This window comes from Mytilus trossulus, chromosome 1 (assembly GCF_036588685.1).
Source record: "Mytilus trossulus isolate FHL-02 chromosome 1, PNRI_Mtr1.1.1.hap1, whole genome shotgun sequence".
In the NCBI taxonomy this organism is placed as follows: Eukaryota; Metazoa; Mollusca; class Bivalvia; order Mytilida; family Mytilidae; genus Mytilus; species Mytilus trossulus.
This window is the reverse complement of record NC_086373.1, coordinates 92,275,004-92,301,169: the sequence shown is the minus strand read 5'-3', so window position 1 is coordinate 92,301,169 and position 26,166 is coordinate 92,275,004. Positions and strand designations below refer to the sequence as shown.

General features: G+C 31.3%; 1 protein-coding gene across 2 annotated transcripts in view; it reads left to right on the top strand.

The window, feature by feature from the left end:
• Nucleotides 1-5,070: 5,070 nt before the first annotated feature.
• The window catches only part of LOC134690734 (transketolase-like protein 2), a 35,208-nt gene continuing 14,112 nt past the window's right edge, over nt 5,071-26,166 (top strand). The window contains exons 1-11 of one of the 2 annotated variants that reach the window (XM_063550782.1): nt 5,071-5,295; nt 17,128-17,245; nt 18,317-18,430; nt 18,715-18,812; nt 19,311-19,502; nt 19,968-20,095; nt 20,956-21,152; nt 21,772-21,885; nt 22,322-22,529; nt 24,244-24,458; nt 25,252-25,468. In XM_063550782.1, the coding sequence (XP_063406852.1) occupies nt 5,189-5,295; nt 17,128-17,245; nt 18,317-18,430; nt 18,715-18,812; nt 19,311-19,502; nt 19,968-20,095; nt 20,956-21,152; nt 21,772-21,885; nt 22,322-22,529; nt 24,244-24,458; nt 25,252-25,468 (1,708 nt within the window). In that variant the 5' untranslated portion in view covers nt 5,071-5,188. The remainder of the gene's footprint in view (nt 5,296-17,127; nt 17,246-18,316; nt 18,431-18,714; nt 18,813-19,310; nt 19,503-19,967; nt 20,096-20,955; nt 21,153-21,771; nt 21,886-22,321; nt 22,530-24,243; nt 24,459-25,251; nt 25,469-26,166) is intronic. The other variant, XM_063550790.1, reaches the window with a different exon arrangement.

Sequence of the window (26,166 nt, the reverse complement as noted above, 5' to 3'; positions counted from 1 at the left end):
TTTTTTATTTTCCTGAAAAAGCCATATTCAAGATAAAAGGTTTAAAAACACAAAGAAAATTTAAAAAAAATCGTCAATAGAGAGCTTTCATTCCATGATCAATTAAGGAATCGACTGACGATTTTTTTTTTTACAAAAAAAGGTTCTACCTATATCCATAAAAATTTTTAAGACAATAAAAACAAGTGGAAATGACCTGATAAAAGTTTTTCATTTAAGGATATTGACCAAAATGTTATCTTCCATATATCCGTGACAACGATAACTGTACATCTGTCTTTTCTTTGTTAAGAATAATACTTTTGCATTATATGTTTATTTATATCAGGTTTTATTGTAAACCGAATTGTAGTGTATTGTCTCTCTGATATTTTTTTTCTCTAAAAGGGGCATAGGCTGTCATGTTCACCGATTTGACAAAAAATCTCATATTTGATTTATAACATACTCAAACGTTTATCCAAAGTATTTGAAAAAAGTCTAAAATGAACAATTTACAAAGCAAGGGCTAAAATATGATTCATCGTTTCGTGCGTATTTTATTCTAGACGCCATTTAACTAATTATCGAGTAGACCTCCGAAGACAGCCGACCGTCATATAAGCAATAGAAATATAGAAAGCGAACTCGTGCGATTGGAAATTTTCTAGGTACGTTTACTTTCATTAATAGTTATCCCACGAAGACGTGGTGTGTCAGTGTCATCTTCGCTAGCCAAGGGTTTCGATCCACTCCCGCTCTCTTTGAAGAGAGAGGGAGTGGATCGTAACCCTTGGCTAGCGAAGATGGTCAGTGTAAGATCACCCCGATGGGCAGCGGGCCAGAGGTTGATCTAACACTGACACACCAAGTCTGAATGGGATAACTATTTTACATCCCAGCTGTTTTAGATAAAACGAAAAAACATGTACAATACATAAAATCTTCTTATAATGTTCTTATGTTGAACAGTTGCATCACTGTGATTTTCCCATACAAAATTCTTAAACTTTCCTATAGAAAAATAACATGTGGTTTGATTGTCAATGAAACAACTATCCAACAAAGTTCAACTGAAGTGAAAGTAAGCAATTATGGGCAACCATGAAGCCTTAAACAATAAGAAAAACCCATATCACATAGTCGACTATAAATGGCAAAAAAATAAAATCAGATAAAAAAAATATGGTTATTTCTGTTAATTTTTTTATAATGAATTATATCATTTTACCTTGTTATGGTTTATTTTGGTGATTATACATTACTATTGCGAAACTTTAGTCTGTGCGAACGTAAACGGTCACTTAACTACTGTGATTTTTTTTTCATATAATAAAGGGGTTAATAACTCAGATGAAGATATTTTTATAACTAAATGCATTTGGATTTAACCTATTTTATTATGTAGCATAAAACCAGTCTGATGACCCCATTTTTTCTGTTTCTTATTTGAAAGCATATTATAAGAGATATATATCTTCTCATATTCTATCTTTAAAGATCTTAAAATTCTATGTTTTAGTTTTCTGTTTATCATGTTTATCGCACAAAATTTAGTTTTCCATGCATTACCTTTACAAAATATGGCAATATTGCACAACCTTTTGCGTAAATGACCAATACGTTCTATTAAATTTTGAAAAAAAGAAGATTTAAACTACATTTTGACAAAGTTTTAAAAAATCTATGGAGATCGATTTAGACCCCCATCTATCTTAAGTTCTATTTTATCAGAGGGGAAAGATCAATTACAACAATTAACAATCAATCTGCATTCCCATTGGAAAAATATGCCCCTCTTCTTGTCTTCTAGTTTATTTATTCATTTGAGGATGGCTTCATTCGGGAACTTTTTAAGAGGAGAGAAAAAAAGTTAGTATCCTTCTCAAGTTAACGTTACTTTCCGCTATATAGATGATATTTCTTACTAAATAATCAAACTTTGGTGACTATGTTGAACGCATCTATCCAACCAAACTTGAGATAAAAGATACAGATAAGTATGCCACATATCTTGACTTACATCTAAATATTGTTAAAAAGTGAAAGTTGAAAATTAAATTTTACGACACAAGAGACGATTTCACCTTCCCAGTTCGGTGAACTTTCCATTTCTATGCAGCAACATACCAGAAACACCTGCCGCTGAGGAGTGTGTATCTCCCAGTTGATGGGATATTTCCGGGCTTATATTTCATATCATGATTTCCTTGATAAAGGGTTTCTAACCACTAGGAAGCTTTTAAACCAATAATTCCATGAGGTCAAGTTGAAATCACCCCTTCGTACGTTTAACTGACGCCGTTATGTTGAGCTGTTACGATATATCCGTTTCACAGATGGTAACATATATATGTTACTAATGTCGGAACTACAATCCTGAATGTGATCTACCGAAAAAGATTTTGACTTATAACCAGGTATGTATCATCTTGAACAACACGGGTGCCGCATGTTGATCAGGAACGGTTTGTCAATCCAGAGCACATAAGACTCCCCAGTAACTCCAAGATTTGCTGAGGCTAATGTTGTTCAGTCTTTAGTTTTCTATGTTATATTTCGTGTACTATGATTTTGATGCCATTGTGTTGCTAGTTTATTTTCGACTTATATATTGCACTTTGCCGGTAAATACAGCTGTTCATTAAACCACGCTTCTTTTTGGTAGAGATCAGTGGAATATTCAAAGATAATGAAAGTTAATGTACTGGTCCCAGTAATGATCTCTATCTTTCATCTCATAGAGATATAACCTGGGAGTGTTAACAGTAAATATCCATATGCACATTGCTTATATTGAAATATGCATGTGCTAATACTGCAGTCAAGGTATGGCTAATTAAGAAATTTAGTGTTAGTTTTAACTCATAGAAGTTCGGGGCATATAAACGTTGAAAAAATGTCGCACAGCCTAATATTTTGACATTTGAAATAATAATAGTAGTGCATATTAACTTTCATTCTAGGCAAGGATTTGTACAGTCCTTGTTCTAGGATATATTTTTTCAAAACTTCATAGTAAAAGTGGTACAGTTTTAGCCGTCAAAAGGATTTCCTATATATGGGAAATTACCCAAGTATAATAAAAATTGAAGAAAATAAAAATGATTATAATAAGTTGAATTTTAAACCTGCATGTAACAGAAGAGTTTGTGAGTAAATAAATAAATAGGTTAAATATAAGAAAAAATACTGGATATGACAATATTTCACCAAAAATTATAAAATTGGCACAGCCAGTAATAACAAATCCTATTAAAAATTTTAGTTAATAAATCAATTGAAAGCTCATTTTTTTCCTGATAATCTTAAAGCTGCGCAGGCTTCCCCACTTTTTAAAAAGAATAACTCTTCTTGATAAAGAAAACTATAGACCTGTAAGTGTGTTATCATGTATATTTAAAATTTATGAAAGAGCTATACATGACCAACTATAATGGAATTCTTAAATAAACATTTTCATCCTCTTCTTTCAACTTTTAGGCCAGGTTTTGGTCGCCAAACTGCACTTATTAAAATAATAGAAGACTGGAAAAAAAGCTCTGGACGAGAACAAATTATTGCTGCAATTTTGATGGATCTATATATCTAAAACATTTGATTGTTTACCGCACGATTTACTTTTACTTAAATTGGAAGCATACGGTCTGTATAAATAATCTCTAAAATTATTAAAAAGTTATACAACGCTTTAAAATTGGAAGTTCTTACAGTGAATGGGGACATATGTTTAAAGGCGTACCACAAGGGTCAATTCTTGATCCAGTTCTTTTCAATGTCTTCATAAATGGCATATTTCATTTTGCACAAAAAAGCACCATTTATAATTATGCTGATGACAAAACTGTATCATACAGTGATCATAATTGAGATAAAGTTGTTGGAAGTATAGAAACTGAGTTTAAATCTAATAAACTAGTTTTCTATAAATTTAATGAAGGCTAATCCTGACAAATTCCAGGCTATAGCCATTGGAAAAAAAACCCAAATAAACATAATTTGATATGTAATTTAAATGGAAACAAAATTTCTTGTGAAGAATATGTTAAACTTCTTGGAATATCTATAGATTCGGACTTAAATTCTAACAATCATATATATCTGAAATATGTAAAAAAGGCATCAAAACAATTAAATATTCTAAAACGTATGGGTAAATATGTAAACAGGCTAGGTACTGGTAGGTTAACAGCATACTACTCATTCATTCTTTTGAATTTTAACTATTGTCCAGTAATTTTGCACTACTGTAGTGAAAAAATTTCTTTTAAAATGGAATTTTTTTTAAAAAAGAGCTCTAAGATTCATTTATTAAGATTATGACATTCCTTACGAAAAACTGCTAGAAAAATCTAAATTATCATCTTTAAAAATAAGAGAATAAAAACAATTTCAATACATGTAGAAACATTTAAAATAATTCACAATAAAGTCCGAGTTACCTTCATGATTTAATTGATATAAAAATTAACAAGTATGATTTAAGATCACACTGACGAAACAGCAGTTCTTCCAAGAGTCCGAACTACTAATTATGGTTTAAGATCGTTTCGCTATAAAACTGCACATATCTGGAATGAGCTACCGAACCATTGTCGAATGGAAACATCTTTTGACCAATTAAAAAAATTTGAAAATCTCACTAAAGCTTGTGTTTATGTAGTTTATTGAATATCGACTCTAAATAAAACTTTGAATCTTGAATCTATAATAACAAAAATGCAACCTAATATGAGTTTAAATGTTCATCTTATACCTTTCGCCTATCTTTTAATTGTTATAAGAGTACCTAATATATCCAATAATGGACCCTTGCGGGTTTTAAATTTCATACAATGTATGATATAGATAAAACTATTGGACTATATAGTCTATGCGGGTAGCAAAGTGTGTATTATTTCCGAAATTTTGAATATTTAGGGAAAACTAAACTTTATTTTCTTAAGACCGGAATCATTGAAATCCAACTTTGTACAGAACGTTAGTATCTCTTTCACCTGGATTTTAAATTGTATTTATTAAAAAGGTTGCAAAGATAAATTATTGAACTGGAAACCAGTATATCTTGGTAGGTTCCTTGTCTTCCTCAATTGGCTCATTCTAAGCAGTACACAAAGTTGCACAAAACCAGTTTACCGGCTTTGGGTCAAGGCCTTACAGTTGAGCGTGGAAATCTGACGACTACGGACTGTCTTAGCATCCAGCAAAAATGAGTGAATTTCACAAAATAAACAGAGAAACTCTCCAGAAATTGAAAGATGTTGCCAATAAATTAAGGATTCATAGCATTGAATCAACTGACGCAAGTAACTCAGGGTAAGAGCAACTTATTAAATGGAGAGTTTTAGTACTTCGTCTGGCCGAAAAATTATTTCACCAGCCGCTTTATATATCGACATTACAAAAGTTTGTCATTGTCTGCTCTTTATTCGAAATGTTTACTTTTATAAATGAACCATATTCATAACCTTCCTGCTAATTAAAATTAAATAATTTTGGTTATATCGAATGACTAAGTTCTGATGAGTGATGTTCAGATGTTGGACTGTATCCTACCGTAGTCTAAAGTCGTTCATATTGTCAGTTCGTTAGGTATTTGTGTTTGAACATAACACATGGGGAAACTCCGCATTGATGTCACTACGGTACTTCCGGCGTAGAAAAACAGTGCAAAATACGTTTTTTCTGCACGGTTGAATAAAAAAACATTTCTGAAGGTAAGTTTTCATTGTTGTTCTCAACTATTGCCAAAAAATGCAAATTTTCTAATGCCTGTTTCAATCCCGACTTCCGAATGTTTAAAAACATTCTAGAACTGAAAAGTGAGATGAGACAGATCACAATTGCTCACCTGACCAATATATTTTTCAAACGAAAATCCCTTTTCCGGCCTCCATTGCTTTGTGTACATTCCATTCAGCATCATCAATCTTGTGGCAGGCAATACAGGTCAAGCAAACTGTATTTTTAGGAATTTAAAAATGAAATGCTCCTTGCGTCTTTCGCAATTTTCCCGCGAAAAAAGCCCAACCAAAATGAAAGGAAAACTATATGAAAAAACGATGTCCTTGCCATAATTTTGTTCAGGCATATAGAGTTGGTTAATAAAAAACAATTTACATTTATTTTTCATAGAATTTTCTTTTTATTCATTAAAAAAAGATCAATATTCTGACCATCATGACTGTAGGTAAATATTCATACAAAATTCCCTTGATGTCAAAAAGGATGGCAAAAAAATAGTTTTCCTGTTGAATAAAACCCAGAACTATTGCAAACTATTTTGAAGCAATGTCCCACACTGCGGCACAAAGAAATAACGTAATTGTCGTAGACTGAAAAATCCCCTAATTGACAGTAGAGCAATTTGATTGGATATAACTAATTGACATCACGTGATTTTGACGCCATTGAAATTTTAATGTAAACAAACAAGGTCAGAAGGTTCAGTATGGGACAGCATCGTACATTTAGTTATTGACAAACAATAACGAGTAGCAAGCTTGACAATGCATGGTTATAAAAAATGAAAGCTAAGTCTACAGAAAAAATAAGAAAAAAATAGCCTTAGGATAACGACTTATCATTACACCTGGATATAATAGTGTATATTAACAACTGCTGAAATTCTGAATTACAAGTCTGCATAGAAAATGCCAAGAGAGAAAACCATAATATTTGCAAATCTCTTGACAATTCATACTTTAATCAACTGGTAACCATTTTTAGCTCAGCTGGCCAAGTCAGCTTTTCTCATCACTTCCTTTTATATCCCTCATTATTAACTTTAACAAAAGATCTCTGAAACTAATAGCCAAATTTTTCCATCATCTTTGAGGTATCTAGTTTATAAAAGTGTCCAATGACCCTGACTGCCAACAATGATGGCCGATAGGGCTAAAAATAGAACATAAGGGCAAAATTCAAGTTTTGTCTATTTTGAAAACCATTCTAGAGAAAATCTGTTAGAAAAAAGTTTCAGACTATTGAGCTTTACCTACTGTTGAGCTTTACTAATTGTTCATATATATATGTCAAAACTGTCAGACAATTTCTCATACATGTGATGGACTGTGAAACTCAGATCAGGAGATTTGGAAATTTTGGTCAGGAGATTAGGACTCAGATCAGGAGGTTTTTTATCGACATAAATTTTGTCGTTAACGTAACCGTATGATGTAGAAATTGTGTTTTATTCTACAAATTTCCATCAAATTGTTATATGTTTAAAGTACCCTTATTACCTTTCTATTTGAATGAAATAAAATATTGAGAAGAATCTGTTGCTTTTGTTTTGTTTTTGATAAATGATTGTTCACTGCTTGCAAATAAATCATTATATTTGTTTATCTTATCTGTATAGATTTCTATACATGTTTCCATCTCCTTGTCATTGGTAACTGTATAGACAAATAAGAAAGAAATATGCTCTACATGCATATTTGCAACATCATAAAGTATTTAAAAAAAATAACAAACACTAACAATAGTACTGCATGGCTGTTCATCATTATGAAAGTTATATTTGTCATGTTTGTAGAAAACTTTTAAAGACTTTAACAGTGTAAATTGTTTTGCTCTATACAGTATAGCTACAAAAACAATAAAATTTTATATACTAACATGTACAATTTTAATCCCATGGTTTTATTAGGAATTTACTAAATAAGATTGATATTTTTTTTTTTTTATCTTTATTCTATTTAATGTTAGTGTACACATATTATGTTTATCCACTCTGCAGACATATTTACTATATAAACTTCAATTTAATCCTTGAAAGGAAGTCTAGATTGCTAAAATAATTTTTAAATTAATATAATTTATTTGTCCCAAAACATTTAAATTCATTTAATTACCACCCTTTTATGCTTATTTGATTAAAATATATATCATTTATAGTCTTTTTACAATTTACATTTTTAAAAGCAAAATAACTGAAAACAGGATAAAACAAAGGGAAGTAACAAAAATGTATTTCAATTTTGCGTGTGCCAAAAACAGAAGCTACATAGAGTATTTGATAATCCAACACCTTATGATTGTTCAATCAAACTATTATCACTTGTTAATTAGCCTTTAGCAAGGATTAAAATCTCCACATGTTGCGTAATCAGGTTACACCGGATACGTTCGATAAACCTCGGACTTTTACAACTTAAAAAATCTCGGGTTTTTACGATCTCAATGATAAATTTTGTAAACAAAATAGTAAAAATGGCGACTGAAAATTTTCATTCATGATTTTTTTTTTGCACGGGAGTTTTTCCTCTTCGACGGGAGGACGGGAGGGGACCCCTGAAAAAGGGAGTTTTGTACTCCCGTCGGGAGGTTCACATGTATGATTTCTTATACATGTGTAGGAGTTATTGCCCTTAAGTGAACATTTTTACCATTTAACTCAAATTCTCATATTTGAGTTAACTCCATGTAAAACATTTTTCTACTTAGTCTAGACACCATCTAATTAAATACAATGTATCTAGTTGATCTTGTAAAACTGATGATGACCATATAAGGAATTTAAACATAAATATAGATACAATTTTCAAATGGAAAACTGCGAAATTGTACAATTGGATTTTTCTAGGTATATTTAATTTCATACATGTGGTCCGAGTACACAGTTATTTCGTAGTGCATTTCTTTTAGACAATAAATGAAAATTAAAAAAATCCCACCTGCGCTTTCTCAATAATATTTTTACAGTGTGTTGTACTACTTTTGGGACAAATTATATCAACATTATAGAAAACTTTATCAGCTCTAACTCAAAATATGGACAATTGTATGTTGAGGGGGTCTTGAAATCTTTTGACAGCTTCCGAAGTGCTAATTTTTGACCTTTTTCAGCTGGACCTAATCACTACTTTACATTAATATTTATGACCCAAATTTTGTTAAAAGTGTCATTTCATCCCCCAACTTGCAATATGAGGCATAAAACATGGAGAAATAAATTTGGAAGGCGTATAACAAACATTGGCAAGTAACACACTGTCCACACTAAGGACTATATTCATGGACAACGCAAATCAAAGGACGATAACTGTGTACTCGGACCTAATAGGATAGAAAAAGTTGACCAATCTTAATAAAACTTGGTATGACTTAAGCTTAATATATTATAAGACTGCTAACAAAGTTTCATAGCAATAGGATATATATTAAAGACAATATGATTAATTCTATATTCAACTTTGCGTGTTAAATTTAGACGTTAAAATTGAGAAATTTCAACTATCAACATTTGGGGATTTTAAAATTGAAATATTGCAAAAAAAAACTTTTAAAATGCCTTAATATATAAAATATTATGTATTCAAAGCAATAGAATACTCATTTGATATATCAGACTTAGCATAATTTTTCAAAAGTCAAATTTATATGAGCCTGTGCCTAAAAATGGAGGTTTTTCAATGAAGGGGGCCTTACATGAAGATGTAATATTTTCCAGCAATTTTAAATTTGTGAATCTTTTTGATTATAAATAATCCTTACACATATGTTCAATGTACTTTAAATGGAAAGAAAACTTACAAATAACATATCATATTAGTTTAAAAGGGTCTTAGGCCAAGTAAGACTAAAAATAATTTAGTGTCAATTTAGGCCGTAGCACATACATGACATATTTACATTTAAAAATGCATATTGAAGCTATAGCAAATAAAAATTTGTGTCTTTTCTATCATTTCGATACTCAAGTGACATGATACAATAAATCTGAGCACAAAAAGGCTCTTACATTCAACTTTTTTAGCAGACAGTATGGTCTGATACAAAGATTTTTCACTTTTTAGTGAAAAATTGCATGCAATTTTAGTCTCAACAGGCTTATATTTGAACCACATGCTATCCTACAGAAGTAAAGAGAGATATTATGTGAAATAAAACAGGTACAAAAGACATTGTTAAGTGCTTTTTATACTAATTAAGTGAGATCTTTATTATGGACTTCAACTTTTATGTGCCATGCTCCTAACATTTAACTTGATCCAAACAGGGCGTTAGACGAGGGTCATTTATACAACACATTTTGCTCATATTGTCTGAGATAATCTTCTTTTCTTAAGATTCAGAGTTCACAAATGAGTAATACAACTTGATTAAAGCATAGAAACACAAATATTGACACATGAAATATGTCAGAGAGATTGTCAGAATGCCACTTGTGCATCAAAATTGAAAAAGCTATGAAATGATTATTTTGACCATATAATGCCAAAATTGGTCATTTTTGCAGAAATTCTATCAAATAAAAATTTAAATCCTTTAGTTTTATGCTATTTGACAAATTGAAACCATCAAATCATTCAGGGAAGTTGCCAAAGTACAGATTCTATATTTCCTGATTTCACCTCTTAGGTCCGAGTACACAGTTATTTCGTAGTGCATTTCTTTTAGACAATAAATGAAAATTAAAAAAATCCCACCTGCGCTTTCTCAATAATATTTTTACAGTGTGTTGTACTACTTTTGGGACAAATTATATCAACATTATAGAAAACTTTATCAGCTCTAACTCAAAATATGGACAATTGTATGTTGAGGGGGTCTTGAAATCTTTTGACAGCTTCCGAAGTGCTAATTTTTGACCTTTTTCAGCTGGACCTAATCACTACTTTACATTAATATTTATGACCCAAATTTTGTTAAAAGTGTCATTTCATCCCCCAACTTGCAATATGAGGCATAAAACATGGAGAAATAAATTTGGAAGGCGTATAACAAACATTGGCAAGTAACACACTGTCCACACTAAGGACTATATTCGTGGACAACGAAAATCAAAGGACGATAACTGTGTACTCGGACCATGTATTATACATTTAAAATATATGTTAATTATTGTTTTTACCTGTCATGCCTGTACAAGAATGATTTTTTGTTGATCAAAACAGTTTATCAAATGATTTACCTTTGTTTCACTTTCAATGTTGACATTCTTTTTCTTAAATGACTTATCATGCATCATTTATGCATTATCCATCTCTGGCTAAGGGTTTAGATTTAAGTTAACATGAATACAGATTCAATGAGGTCGAATTATTCACTTGCAAGTGAATGATTAATCTTCAATGCTTTTTTAAATAGCTAATTTTGTCCAAATTGAACTAAACTTGCTGCAAAAAGCAAATTATTATTCCACTATATGTATTTCACTTTCATTAATGATTGAACAAAATAAATCCTATTTTCATTATATATATATATATATATCTTGTAGCAAGTGCCCGATTTTTTTTCTGTTTTTTTTTTTTTTTAACAAAAACTAAACAGACTAAATGATTAGCAAAAGAAGATCACCAAACAGAGATTTGGGTCACGAATTATATTTTCGTCTACAATTTTGCACAGTGTCCTTTGTTGAATGTGCACATACATGTATACCAAGGTGAGCAACACAGGCTCTTTACAGCCTCTAGCTAGTTCATTCTCTAAAACTGGCAATCCTGTGATCATGTCCACCAATAATCTTTCAGGTCCCCCTACTTTAGTAAAGGTACAGATGTCTATCAACAGTTTTTGTGGGGAATTTCTTTTTTTTAAAAGCATTCTGGTACATGCTTTTTTGGCTCCCTGGAGCAATTCAGACATCAATGTGTGCCTATGCTATCACTTGGTGTCTATTGTTGTTATCATAAACTATTTAAAAAATCTTCCCTGAAACTACTGGGCAAAATACCTTCAACTTTAATTGAATATTCCTTAGAGAATCTTGTTTATAAATTTTATCTGAAGTTTTCATCCATCAAGGTTAAAGGTATTTTTTTTGGGGGGGGGAACGATTAAAAACATTTTTTTAGGGGGGAATGATTAAAAACATTTTTTTTTGGAGGGGACCATTTTTTATCCTTTAAAAGATTTAAGAAATAATAAGAAAATTTCTTCAAATTGTGCAACAGTACAATGCACAGGGCCTAAAATAAAATATTGTTTGTTTCCCCAATCCTGAACGACCCTGCAAAAATGGTGCTACTCATAAAATTTTATTGGCAAAACTAAGTCAAATATTATTTTATTCATTTCCAATTTCATGGCTTGCCGGATTGTACGATATTGTTCAAGCTTTTTTGGAAAAATAAAATTATTTCCCTACCTACCTACCAACACCTGGCTTGGCAGGGTTGGGATTGGGGAAACAAACAATATATTAATTTAGGCCCAGTGTATTGCACAAAAGCAAGAAATTTTCAATTGAATATACATTTTGTAAATCCAAATTCAGATCTGTATTGCAGTAAGCTTGAATATTGTGTCCAGTTTTGTCCTAACTGTTCAGGGTTGGACCTCTGTGGTCGTACCCAGCTTTGCTCAGAGAAGCAATTTATTGGTAATTACATTGAATAATATTATAGATAGAGATAAACTGTACAGCAATTTTGTTTGCAGTAAGATCTACCAACATTGTCAATTGATCCTTTAAGGAGTTATTGCCCTTTAAAGACATTTTTTAACAATTTTATCATCATGTAATTATTTCAAGTACTAACAGCAATTGGTACGCTTTTTTTGTTTTATGGAAAAATTTTAATGTGTATATGCTGTAATTGCAGGTATCACCTGACCTCATTTGCATGGTTCAAACTGCAGCACTTAGCAATTAAATACATTGTCTTCATATCTGAGATCTTTTTTTAGCATCATTTGTGTATTTATTTTCAAATACTGAAAATGGGTTATGATCTCTATTATTCTTCTGAAAAATTGGGATTTCACTATTTGACAATTTAAGATTTTAAACAGGTTAAAAACTTAGGTTATTAAAGATATCCTTTTCCAAAAAATATTTCTTTTATTTAAAAATAGGCAAGAAGCGTGACTTACATGAACTATAATTTAAATAGCTCACCTTTTCATTTTGTTTCATGATTTCTACTACAAATAGAGGGAAGTTTAAATTAAATACTGCTCCCCATCACTCTTTAGTTAAACACTTTTTTGACAGAATTTCCATGAATTTTTATGTTAACTGTAAAATGCAGTGTATATGTATTAATTAAACCATAATGGTATTTGTAAAAGAAAATTATGAACATGTTTTGCCATAACCCCCATTTAAGGTGAAATTAATTATGTTTATATTAAACTCAGAATAGATTGAAAACATGATATGATGTCACCTAAGTAATACAAGTCTCAATATTGTTCAAGTTTTTATTTCTGTTGTTAAAGAAATGAATTTTACTTCCCTTATAGATATAGCAATAGGTAAATATGATAGGGAAGCCATAAAAGTATAATTTAAAAAATGTTTTAAATATTTAGATTTACTATTTTTCTATCACATACAATTTTTGTTGTATTCTGAACTTGAAAAAAGGCCTACATGTATGCTTTTAATATTAACATGCAAGGAAAGTATTAGGATATTCTAAATTTAATTTATTTTTATTTTTTGATAACATATGCAGGATACGGATATAAAAACAATCAAGGAAGGAAAAGTTGATATGAAACAAAATTTTAACCATGATTGAATAATTTTGCTGACTCAAATGCTTCTTCTACCTAATGTTCTAGATAATTTAAATCTACAATAAGTTGTTCAATTTTTAAACCACATCTTTAATGTTTTTTAAATAAGGAGAGAAGTCTTACAATAGTTTCGTTGATTTTACAAACAAATAGGCTAACAGGATTTAGCAGTAAATCTATAAGTTAAAGGATGTCTTTATAAGAGGAATTTTCCTGCTTGTGTCATAACATCATGTATGACTCAGCATTATTACAATTTATAGTAGAACCTGCATGAATAGATGTGTATCCATTGGATGGAAAAATTACAGAAAAATTTATATCTGTAACATGGCATCTTTACTATTTTTCTTTTTTTACCTGGGACTAGTTTAAATTAAAAGTTTAAATGTTCTTTCTTGTTATTTTTTAAGAAATAATTTTGATCTTTTATATTAACCTAACAGTACTAGTTTGACTAGCATGACTGTAGGACATTTTTACCTTGAAGCTTTATATTGGAAATGAATGGTTCAAAATACAATAGCAGTACTAAGTTAATTTTCGTGATTTTCAGACTATACATGTGATAGTTTACAGTTAGTTGTTTTAAATGCATCCTGGTTCTTTGTTCTATTATAGGTGGATAGTTGTCTCGTAATCATACCAAATCTTTTATTTTCTATTATAAATCTTATAACTATTTAAATATGATCATGGTAAGCTACTTAGTTAAACCATATGTTATACTTTTTGTTGACCTATAATTGCTTACTCCTACTACATTTAAACTCGGTTAGAAAGTTTTCTCACAGGCAATCATTTTTATTGTTGAGTCTGTGACTTCTGTCACAAAAGCAAGACAAAGTGATCCTACAATACTTTAACTGTGTTTAAAAAAAAATCCTGTTTATCTGTATTTTACTTTTTTGCCAGTTAACATTACATTCACTCAGTGTTTAAAGTTTTTAAAATTTTAATAACTTTCTTAAAATATCCTGGATTTCTATCCAACTTGGACAGAAGCTCGTTTATGATCATAGGATAGAATCTAAATTTTTAATTTAGTAAGAACAAGAATGCAAGGCCGTAACTACCCTTGAGGCAAGTGAGGCAATTGCCTCACTAAAATTTCGACACTGATAATTTTTTTATGCATAATATATATAAATATAATAATCAATTGTTGTTGTCTCAACATTTATTTGATTTTCTATAACTTGTCATCATTCCTTTTAAACTCTTCTTCTTGGATGTAACTCGGCATCTCAACGGGTGATGTTTCTCGATATCATTAGCCTAGTAACGATAATCATCATGGATCTCTAGTTAAAAACAGGCTCATGCAGAAAAAGGAAAAGCGACATTGAAGGTACTAAAGAAGGAATAATTCTAGTGAACTATTTTTTTAACAGAGTCTGAGTACTGCATATAACTTCACTGGAACGATTCAAAACGATAAGTAGACTGACAAATCAAGTACTGATTTTTGGAAAGTAGCAGTCCTGTCTGCGTATTCATTTCTCTGTTTCACCAACTTTTGACAAATCAAGTACTGGGCATCGCAAGTGGGCAGTTCTGTCTGCCGTATTCATTTCACGAACTTTAATCCTTCTCTTTACAGATCAATAAAATATAAATAATATGAAACATGCATGGATTAATTTTCATCCATATTATTTTAAACTTAAAAATTAAATAAATATCCCACATTCCAATTGATATTATTGAGAAATGGTAGAACCTTTAACACAGAATTTTGTCTTTACTTATTCGGGACTACAGAATTTCGTTTCTTTATATTCGGGGTTTCGGAATCGGACACCCTAACCCCTAAATTTATAGATTCTGGAACTAAAATACCACCAACTATTTCCAGAATAATTTGAAATTACGGGCCTACATGTAAACTTCAATAATCCATTCCAATTCCCCTGTATCATATATACTTACTCTATTGATAAAATCATTTACATGTATCTTATCTCATTCTATCCCTGGTTTGTTTACCCTTTGTCAGCATAAAAGCGAGTTTAATATTTTGTAACTGCGACTGTATGATGGTGCTTACAGAAAAGCTTAATTCCCTTTTGCAAACAAAACTGTTACTTCCGATGCTGCTACCGAATTACTGATGGAGAAGGAATTGTAAGAAGACATAATGTGTTGATGATACTAACGTGCTACCTTTAGAAACACAGACTGCCCTGAAACGGCAGATAACTTGGAAAAGAGCATGCATGAGTGGCGAGGATTGTGCGGTCTTACCATGCTCCATGTTCTGATGATCGCGATAAGGATACCAGCAGAACAAATATTGAAACGATTTGACTGAACCGGCCATTGAAAAATTTGGCAAACTCTTCTGAATCGCTGTTTGTTATATGTTCTGGCAGAAGACTCAAATCAGTGATATTTGGATGTTTATCTTACTTGTAAATTTTAATAAAGTTGTTAAAAATTTGGTGTCAGTAAAAGTCTTAAAATATGAAAAACTTATATAAAAAGTGTCCAAATTAAAAACATTATCAAACTCTCTTAAAATGCCTAGAATGCAGGATTTTGCACCATTCATTTCATACTCTCCAAAAAAAATTTTCGCCTCGCTTCGCTCGGCTCAATTATTTTGCCTCACTAAAATAAGATGCCTAGTTACGGCCTTGGAATGTGTCCTAGGTACATGGATGCCCCATTCGCACTATCATTTTCCATGTTCAATGGACTGTGAAATTGGGTAGAAAATCTAATTTGGCATTAAAATTAGAAAGATCATACCATATGGGACATGTATACTAAGTTTCAAGTTATTAGGTCTTCAACTTCATCAAAAACTACCTTGACCAAAAACTTTAACCTGAAACTCGCACTTTCATTTTCTATGTTTAGTGGACCTTGAAATTGGGGTCAAATGTCTAATTTGGATTTAAAATTAGAAAGATCATATCATAAGCAACAAGTGTACTAAGTTTCAAATTGATTGAACTCCAGCTTCATCAAAAACTACCTTGACCAAAAACTTTAACCTGAAACTCACACTTTCATTTTCTATGTTCAGTGGACCGTGAAATTTGGGTCAAATGTCTAATTTGGTTTTAAAATTAGAAAGATCATATCATAAGCAACAAGTGTACTAAGTTTCAAATTGATTGGACTTCAGCTTCATCAAAAACTACCTCGACCAAAAACTTTTACCTGGAGTGGGACGGACAAACGGAGGCACAGACCAGAAAACATAATGCCCCTCTACTATCGTAGGTGGGGCATAAAAATCCTGTTTGTCCGTTTTTATATATATATATATATATATATATATAAATGGACTTGGGGTTTCTGCCAGTTAAAAATACATTAACTCTGTCTGTCTGTGGTTAAATTTAAAAAATTAAAAAAACTTAAGATATCCTTTATTTCTACCGAACTTGGACAGACAGTCTGTAGTTCAAGTTTTTAAAACATTTATTAGATTCGTAAAGTAGATGAGACACTGGGTTTGGCAGAACCCTACAGTACAAGATTTACTGATATTGAACTTTTTTTTCTGTATTGTGACGTTATGATGATGGTGTTTTCTTTACAATTGGACAATGATCCAAGTTTCACATTGATTAAGTAAGCTTACTAGTATTGCAGTTTGGAATAATGTGAGGACAGGTTTCATTACTTCATAATTTTTTTTTTTAATTTTAGACATCCAACATCATGTTGTTCCATGGCAGAGATAATGTCTGTATTGTTTTTCAATACTATGAGATACACCATCGCTGAACCACGAGGTGCTTCTAATGACAGGTTTATATTGTCAAAGGTTAGTGTTGTAACATTGCATGTCAGTACCTTTAAAATAACAAATATGAAATGTATTTAAACAGATCTGATTTCTTTAAAGTAAATATGACTCTATAATCTTAAATTAAAAAAAACCAAGTACTCTATTAAATATTGTTTCATAAAGTGAATAAATTACATGATAAGAAAATGCCATTGTTGATAAAGTTCATATATATCTTTAACTACTGTGGATTCATTTACTTTCGTGGGAAATAAATTTACTGGATGAAAAAAAAATTACATGTGAAAAAATTTCATGGTTCCCCTGTCACTCTGGAGAATGATGTTAGGTTGAGGTATGACTGTCCAGTGATGTAAAGGTTGCATTTCTGTAAATACAGACTGCAATTCCTATAGGAACTTCCCCTTCAGGGCTAAAACTGCCACTTTTACTATAAAGTTTTGTTTAAAATTATATTCTAGAACAGAAAGTTGATATGCACTTGTTTTTTATTCAAAGGTCAAACAAAACATCTATAGGGCTGTGTGTTTATATGCCTCAAACTTGTTAGAGTTTAAACTTATACTAAAATTCTGCACTATCTTTCCCTTGTACCAAGTCAGGAATATGACAGTTCTTGTCCATTCGTTTTTGATGCGTTTTGTTTTTTAATTTTGCCATGTGATTATGGACTCCAAATTGATTTTCCTCTGAGTTCAGTATTTTTGTGATTTTACTTTTTCCCTTCTGACACTTTAATGTCTTATGCCGGCATCACACATTGGCGTGTATACAGGCCTGCACCAGACATACAGGAAAATTGACTTAGATTGATTCATTAGTTGTACGCCAGAGGAACGCTAAGCTATCGTTAAATGTGCTTGCATAAGTTTCAAGTACGCTGAAATGCAACGATATACGCTTGGGGAACCCTACACAGCTTCTTTTGCATAGATACTATTTCTGTACTAAAAATTTGTAGAACTGGAAATCTACTTTTGATACTCAGTACTATTTTGTTACTTAAATTATTGTAATATTTAGGTACCTGAATTTTACGATTCTTATATTTTAGAATTATTGTTTAAGTTTATGTAATTTTTACAGGGTCATGCAGCTCCAATCCTGTATGCAGCTTGGGCTGAGGCAGGACTATTCCCAACTGCAGAGCTTCTGAACTTACGTAAATTAGACAATGATCTTGAGGGACATCCAACACCTGTAAGTTTTATATAGTTATTGTGGAGAAATGTACGACAGCTGAAAACTTTTTGTAAGGTCATGCTCGTCTTTCTTTTGTTGAATTTGATTTACTGGTATTAAGTATTGTACAAGCAACTAAATGCACTGTTGTGAATAATGCATGAATGAATGACAGTCAAAAAGTTTTTATAAAGGTCATATGTTTGCAAAGGAATAAATTGTAAAATATCCAAACAATTCACAAAAATAACAAAATTACTTTAATTTGTGTAAAATTAATGTTGCTGTTAACTTGATTTCAGAGGTTGAATTTTGTTGATGTAGCTACTGGATCACTGGGTCAGGGATTAAGTTGTGCTGTTGGTATGGCTTACATGGGAAAGTATATAGACAAAGCAAGGTACAGATATTTCAACATTGCCAATATACTTTAAATGTTAAACAAATGAAAAGTTGAAGCAGTTCATTAATATATATTTATACTATAAATTGATAATTTATCAAAAAGGATTTAAGAGAAAGCTTTATATAATGGGTGAATGGTAAACCAACAGTAAGAAAGATTTAAAAGACTGGGCTTGTATCTGGAGTTCATATTTATATGAAAAAAATGTAAAATGGTTCAAAATGCAGATATTTTTTTCCCTATGAAATCCATGGACAATATGTGTTTTTAACAAAGCAAACAGCATAGGATACTCTTGATACAGCTTATTGTCAACCCTTGACTGATCCTTATTTTGACCTTCACTATCATGTATGAAATACTTTTTACTCTCTGTTTGATTTAAATGGATTGTTTTAGCTTGCACTGTATAAATCACAGTTTTTTGCTGACTCCAATACATTAATGGTTTGCTATAATCTGTATAAATGTTTTAATTACTGTTGTTTACAGTTACCGTGTGTTTTGTTTGATGGGAGATGGCGAGAGTGCTGAAGGATCAGTGTGGGAAGCCATGGCATTTGCTAGTTATTACAAACTGGACAATCTAGTGGCCATCTTTGATGTCAACCGTCTTGGTCAGAGTGATCCAACAAGTCTTCAGCATGAAGTAGCAACCTACAAAGCAAGAGCTGAGGCTTTTGGGTAAAATATTTAAGCTTATTTGGGAACCATCTCATTAAATGACTTTTTTAAGATTACTTTTTCAAATTTGTTCAAATCTTGTCCTATACACCTTTGAAACTAACTCATTCTTAAACAGAATTTCAATGCTATTAGAGAAGATAACCCTCTCGGGGTCTCCTTAATTTAGCCATGTGTTAAAACTTGATATAGTTATAGATGAAGTAAAAGAAAATTTAAAGTTTTTAGGATTTATTGGAATAAGAAGAAGTCAAGAGAGAGAAAAGCAAACATTTGTATAATAGAGATTCTCACAGTATTGGAAGTCAGCAAAATGTCATAATTGTTTTTTCGGGCAGCTGTTCAAAAAGATACCTTTGATTAAGTTTTTAGTCACTTTATTGATATCTGGCAAAACATAAACAACTCTTAATTTAGAGTGTATGCAGTTGAATAATAATATTGAAATGTTTTTGATTTGATCAGATTTAACACTTACATTGTTGATGGACATGATGTTGAGTCTCTATGTAAAGCTTTCCATGATGCTTCTACAGTAACTGGTCGTCCTACCTGTTTAGTGGCTAAAACATTCAAAGGCAAAGGTATTCCAGGTGAGTCTGACCTTAAAAAACTAAAAAATATTAAAACAAGGGAGAATAAATGAAATAAGAGGCTGCTAAGTCCCAAGAAATAGGAGTTTGTGATTAAGTGGCATATACATATGGAAGATAAATGACAACAATCATTTTATCTCAATAGCTACAATCAGTGCTGATTTGTACTGATTATCAGGATACTGTTCTATATCAACTATATGCAGTTTTTTGTTAAGTGAGCTTGGAGAGCTAGTACAAAAGGTTATCCACCTACAATAGCAGTAGAGGCATTATGTTTTCTGGTCTGCTTCCATTGGTTCCTATGCCTATTTATCCATTTGTCTGCCTGTACTGCAGGCCAAGCATTATTGTATCTTTTGACCAGAGCTTATAGTATTTTCTATTAAGGTTTACTACTATAAGATGGTGTGTCTATTATTGTTATTTCTGGTGACCTTAGCAGTTGACCTCAAGGTCAAAATATTAGTATCTGGGAGGATATTTTTTTTTCCGTAACATGATTTTTTTTTTCCTTTGACATTTGCATTTCCCATTCTGCACATGGATATAGCATGTAAAGATATATAATGTTGCATACAATTGTAGATGACTTATGTCCTTGACTCTTCCTCCAGCATATCATTAATTGTTTAATATCTTGAAAACTTATAATATCTCCACCTTTTAATCATGTATATTCTTAGTTATCATATAAATGACCTCCATATAGTACCATCAATTTTTGCAGGAGGTTATGCCCTCGTAAGGGTTTTAGCCCTTAATTATATCTTAATTATCTAATTGAAAAAAAAGTCAAGCTTAGCTAAAAATGATATGTGTTAAACATATTACACTAATTAAATTTAATTTTTCAGGAATTGAAGATCAAATGAATTGGCATGGAAAAGCTCTAGGTAAAGAGTCAGCTAATGCCCTAAAGGCTATTAAAGATAACATGTCCAACCAGGGACCTCATGGACTAAAACCTGCTGCTATTGTAGATGATGCACCAGCAGTCAGTATTAAAAATGTGGCTTTATCTGAACCTCCAAATTACAAGAAAGGTCAAACAGTAAGTTACCTTGTTGTATTTCTATTGTTCAAGGGGATATCCATTGTATTTGTATTATTTTGTGTCTCATCATTACAAATATTATGATCCCCAACAGTTGTCTTGGGTTAAGTCTAGAATTTATAAAGTCTTTTGTGTATTGTGCAACTCATATTTCATTCTTTTGTTAAATTAGTCAATTGGCAAAACATAGAATTTTTCATTTCTACACAAGGGGAAGATTTTGAATGTTGAAATATACTTGCTAGAATTGCTTAAATAGTTTATAAACATTTTCTTTTGATCAGATTGTTTTTTTAGAATTTCCCTATTTAAAACAAGAACCTTTACATTTTGACACCTTACACAATGTGAATTTCTTCACCCCAAATGTCAGAAAATAAAAAAGAAGGAAATTTAATAGAGTTAATTTTTTAACGCATATACCATTTGCTTAGCATTTTGAGGTTACTAACATTGGGTAAAATATTTTCAGCTCAAGAATTTGCATGACACAGTTTGAATATCAGCGAAAACTTGTTCAAGAATACAATAAAGTTTTTGTTTATATGATTAACCTTTTCTTTTTATATCCAATGAAAAAAGATGAATTTTGACAATTTGATCTGGTTTATTTTAGGTAGCCACCAGAGCAGCCTATGGCACAGCTTTAGTCAAAATAGGAAAGAATAATAACCGTGTAGTGGCTATGGATGGTGATGTCAAGAACTCCACTTTCTCCATCAAATTCAAGGTCAATTTATAATGTCAATACAAACTCTAATCTCAACTAGATTCTATTAATTTATCTCCTGTCCCAAAAGTGCTTGACATTGATTTCTTAAGTATTTTGTAATCTTAGGTTACCCTCCTGTTTTAAGCTATAGGAATCATGTTTAGATCATCTGTATCATAAAAAGGTATCTTATATGTTTAAATCGGTAGTATCTTATATCTTTAAATTGGAAGTATCTTATATCTTTAAATTGGGAGTATTTTATATTTTGAAGTCCTGGCTATATTATATGTTTAAATCTTGGCATTAAGTATCTTTATTTTGAAACCTTTAGTACTTTATGTTCAAATGAAACCGCCCTTATTTGATAGGAATAAATTAATACATGGTGGGTGGTTATTATTTTGTGTTGGAGAAAACACTGTATACTTTATTTGATTCTTTTCTTTTACAGGAAGCCTTCCCAGATCGATTTATTGAATGTTTTATCGCTGAACAAAATCTAATAGGAACTGGCATAGGAGTTGCCTGCCGTGACAGAGCTGTTGTTTTTGTCAGCACATTTGCCTGTTTCTTGAGTAGAGGGTTTGATCAAATCAGAATGGGAGCTATATCTCAAACCAATGTCAATTTTGTAGGATCACATGCAGGTGTCTCTATTGGTAAGATTAATTACAAATGATAATAGAAAAACACACCTTGATGCTTTTCTGAAACAAATTTGTGGAACTTTAAGAAGCTTATAGAGAAAATGTATTATTAAAAAACTTAATCACTTTGTATAAGACTTTGTTCAGTTTGTGTTTAAGAACACTGATATCTGTCATCTTTACAAATCAAATCAAATAATTTTATTGGTGTAAATTCCTAAACAGAAATGATACACACTGACATTTACAAAATACAAATACAAAAATAAATAAACAAACAAACAAAAAACATATTTTTTCAATGATAAGATACATATTTTACATTTTCATTGCGTGGAGGTGTTATTCATACTATATAATAATTCAAGCTATTACAATAAGCTTTAATACTATTAAAGCTCTTTTCAACATTATAAAATTGAGAATTGAAATGGGGAATGTGTCAAAGAGACAACAACCCGACCAAATAAAAAACAACAGCAGAAGGTCACCAACAGGTCTTCAATGTAGCGAGAAATTCCCGCACCTGGAGGCGTCCTTCAGCTGGCCCCTAAACAAATATATACTAGTTCAGTGATAATGAACGCCATACTAATTTCCAAATTGTACACAAGAAACTAAAATTAAAATAATACAAGACTAACAAAGGCCAGAGGCTCCTGACTTGGGACAGGCGCAAAAATGCGGCGGGGTTAAACATGTTTGTGAGATCTCAACCCTCCCCCTATACCTCTAACCAATGTAGAAAAGTAAACGCATAACAATACGCACATTAAAATTCAGTTCAAGAGAAGTCCGAGTCTGATGTCAGAAGATGTAACCAAAGAAAATAAACAAAATGACAATAATACATAAATAACAACAGACTAGCAGTTAACTGATTTCATCATATGAACATCAGGCACAATCCTTCCCGTTAGGGGTTTAGTATCATACCATCATAACATATATGAGAAGAACATAACCCGTGTCATGCCAACAACTGTTTTTAGAATAAATGTGTTTAGTTCCGACGCAAAGACCTTATCAGTGACTCAATATTAACGCCAAAATATGCAATCTTTAATGACTTGACAACAGTATCGTAATTATATCCCTTCTTAATAAGTCTATTCAAAGGTTTTGTAAGTTTCTGAGGTGAATACTGACACCTTTATGCTTTATACAGAATATTTCCATAAAAAATTATGTTTGCTTTAAATGAATGTTCAAATAATAAATATTGCTTATTCCAGCTACACATACAGTACTAATGTATCATTACTTTTCAATATCTTGTTTAGACATATTAACAAAAGATGGAACTATATCACTTAAATTACAAAAGAGTACATTTCTATAAAGTTCTAATGCTTTTCATTCAATGAGGCAATGGAACTCGTCTTCAATTCCATCATTGCCAATTGGAAAAATTCTCTGTTCTAAATGTGTTCTAGTATATCTACCAACTTCTATTAGTAATTTACTATTACTAATTCTGATTTTTACCATTTTAGAAATAACACTTTTGTTAAGGTCCAGAAGAAGATATTTTTCTAATTCAAAATTATTTTTAACTTTGCGATAAGACAGATTCTTGCGGTTAGTACTGTTTAGGACATTTTCAGATTCTTACCACATTTTGTCAAAATAGAGTTAGAAGTGTTGTTAACACTTTTGATATTTTGTATAAAGTATATAAGCTTTAAACTATATCTACATGTATTTGTAATTTGACTGTTTCCAGGTGAAGATGGTCCATCTCAGATGGCATTAGAAGACATTTCCATGTTTAGAAGTATCCCAGGCTCTACAGTATTCTATCCCAGTGATGCTGTGTCCTGTGAGAGGGCTGTAGAACTGGCTGCCAACACAAAAGGTGTTACATTTATCAGAACTAGTAGACCAAACTCTGCAGTTTTGTATGATAATGAAGAACCATTTGCTGTGGGCAAAGGAAAGGTGAGTAGTTTACTTATAACTACTTTGATAGACTCATGGTGGTGTTATCACTTTGTGTGATAGACGTAGTGTTTTTTGCCCAAATGGGTCAGACTTGTTCATTTAGGCCTATAAACTCCCATAGTACTACGATTCAATGTTGTTTTGGTAAACACGTATAACTATTAAAAATGACTATGTCTACTCATTTATTAGGTTATATGATTTACATGTGGGTTTTCAAAAATGTTTTTTTGTCTGAAAAATTCAACTTAATATAGAAATAAGCTCGAAAAAGACGTGTCATAGATTATACTGTCGATTCTTTATTAATGTTGGATACTGATTTTCGTGGAATATGTGGTTACCAGTGAAATTCAATGCTCAAGGACTAACAAATTTTTCATAGGCAGAGTTTTGTCAAACCAAGAAATCAAATATCCATGAAAATAGAAGTTGTCTTTAATCCACAATAACTGATACCAATGATAATAAATGAATCCACAGTATGTACAAAATCAACTATATCTTGAAAAAATATGTCAACCTTTTATTTCGTGAAAACTGTAGATAAATATTAAAGGAGCAAACAATTATATTGTCTACCTCATGTTACCTAGTTAAAGCTTACAGCAAATGTGAATTGTCTGGGACTTGCAAATTATTTTTTGTAATTGTGAGGTTAAATGGTTGTCCACTTAAATTTGAGCAAGGTAAAAAGAAAAACTGAATTCTTATAATTAATGATTCAGTTGTATGAAATATCATTTTCTGTCTAAATTATATTTATCAAACTGAAACTTTTTGTTACCAGGTAGTGCGAGAGAGTGCCAATGATGCAGTAACTGTGATTGGTTGTTGTGTTACATTGGAAGAGGCCCTGAAAGCTGCAGATAAGCTGGCTATTGATGGTATTAACATCAGAGTAGTTGATCCATTTACAGTGAAACCAATAGATGCTGAACTTATTATCAAATGTGCCAGAGCAACAGGTGGAAAGATCATCACTGTGGAGGATCATTATCCATTTGGTAAGATACAACATTGTAATAGTAATAATTGGTGTACAATCTCCATCACTGTTGAGGATCATTATCCATTTGGTAAGATATGACATTGTAATAGTAATAATTGGTGTACTATCTATGTCACTGTGGAGGATCATTATCCATTTGGTAAGATACAACATTGTAATAGTAATAATTGGTGTACTCTGTGGAGGATCATTATCCATTTGGTAAGATACAACATTGTAATAGTAATAATTGGTGTACTATCTATGTACTGTGTACCAAGGATTTATTTCAGTTCTTTTGGTACACATTTCTTTGATTTTGTGGGTATATGTGAATCACTTATTCTAATGCTCTACAAAATACTAATGAATTATAGAAAAATTGACAATGGAAATTGGGATATGTTAAAGAGACTACCGGGGTGCATTCCGACCAAAGAACATATACAATCTGAAGGCCAACAATGTGTCTTTAAAGCTGCAAAAAAATCCTGCACCCAGAGGTGGTCCTCAGCTGGCCCCTAAATAAAAATGAATGAGTTCAGTGAAAATGGATGTCAAACTTAACTCCAAAACATATAAATGAATAAAATTAAAAAACATCCAAACTTTTTAAAGAAAAAAATAAAGTCAAAAGTATGTAATATGAAAATTGTCATCTTACCAAGACAAAGCATGTTTATTGCATTTGATCAGAAGATAGATCGTATGAAT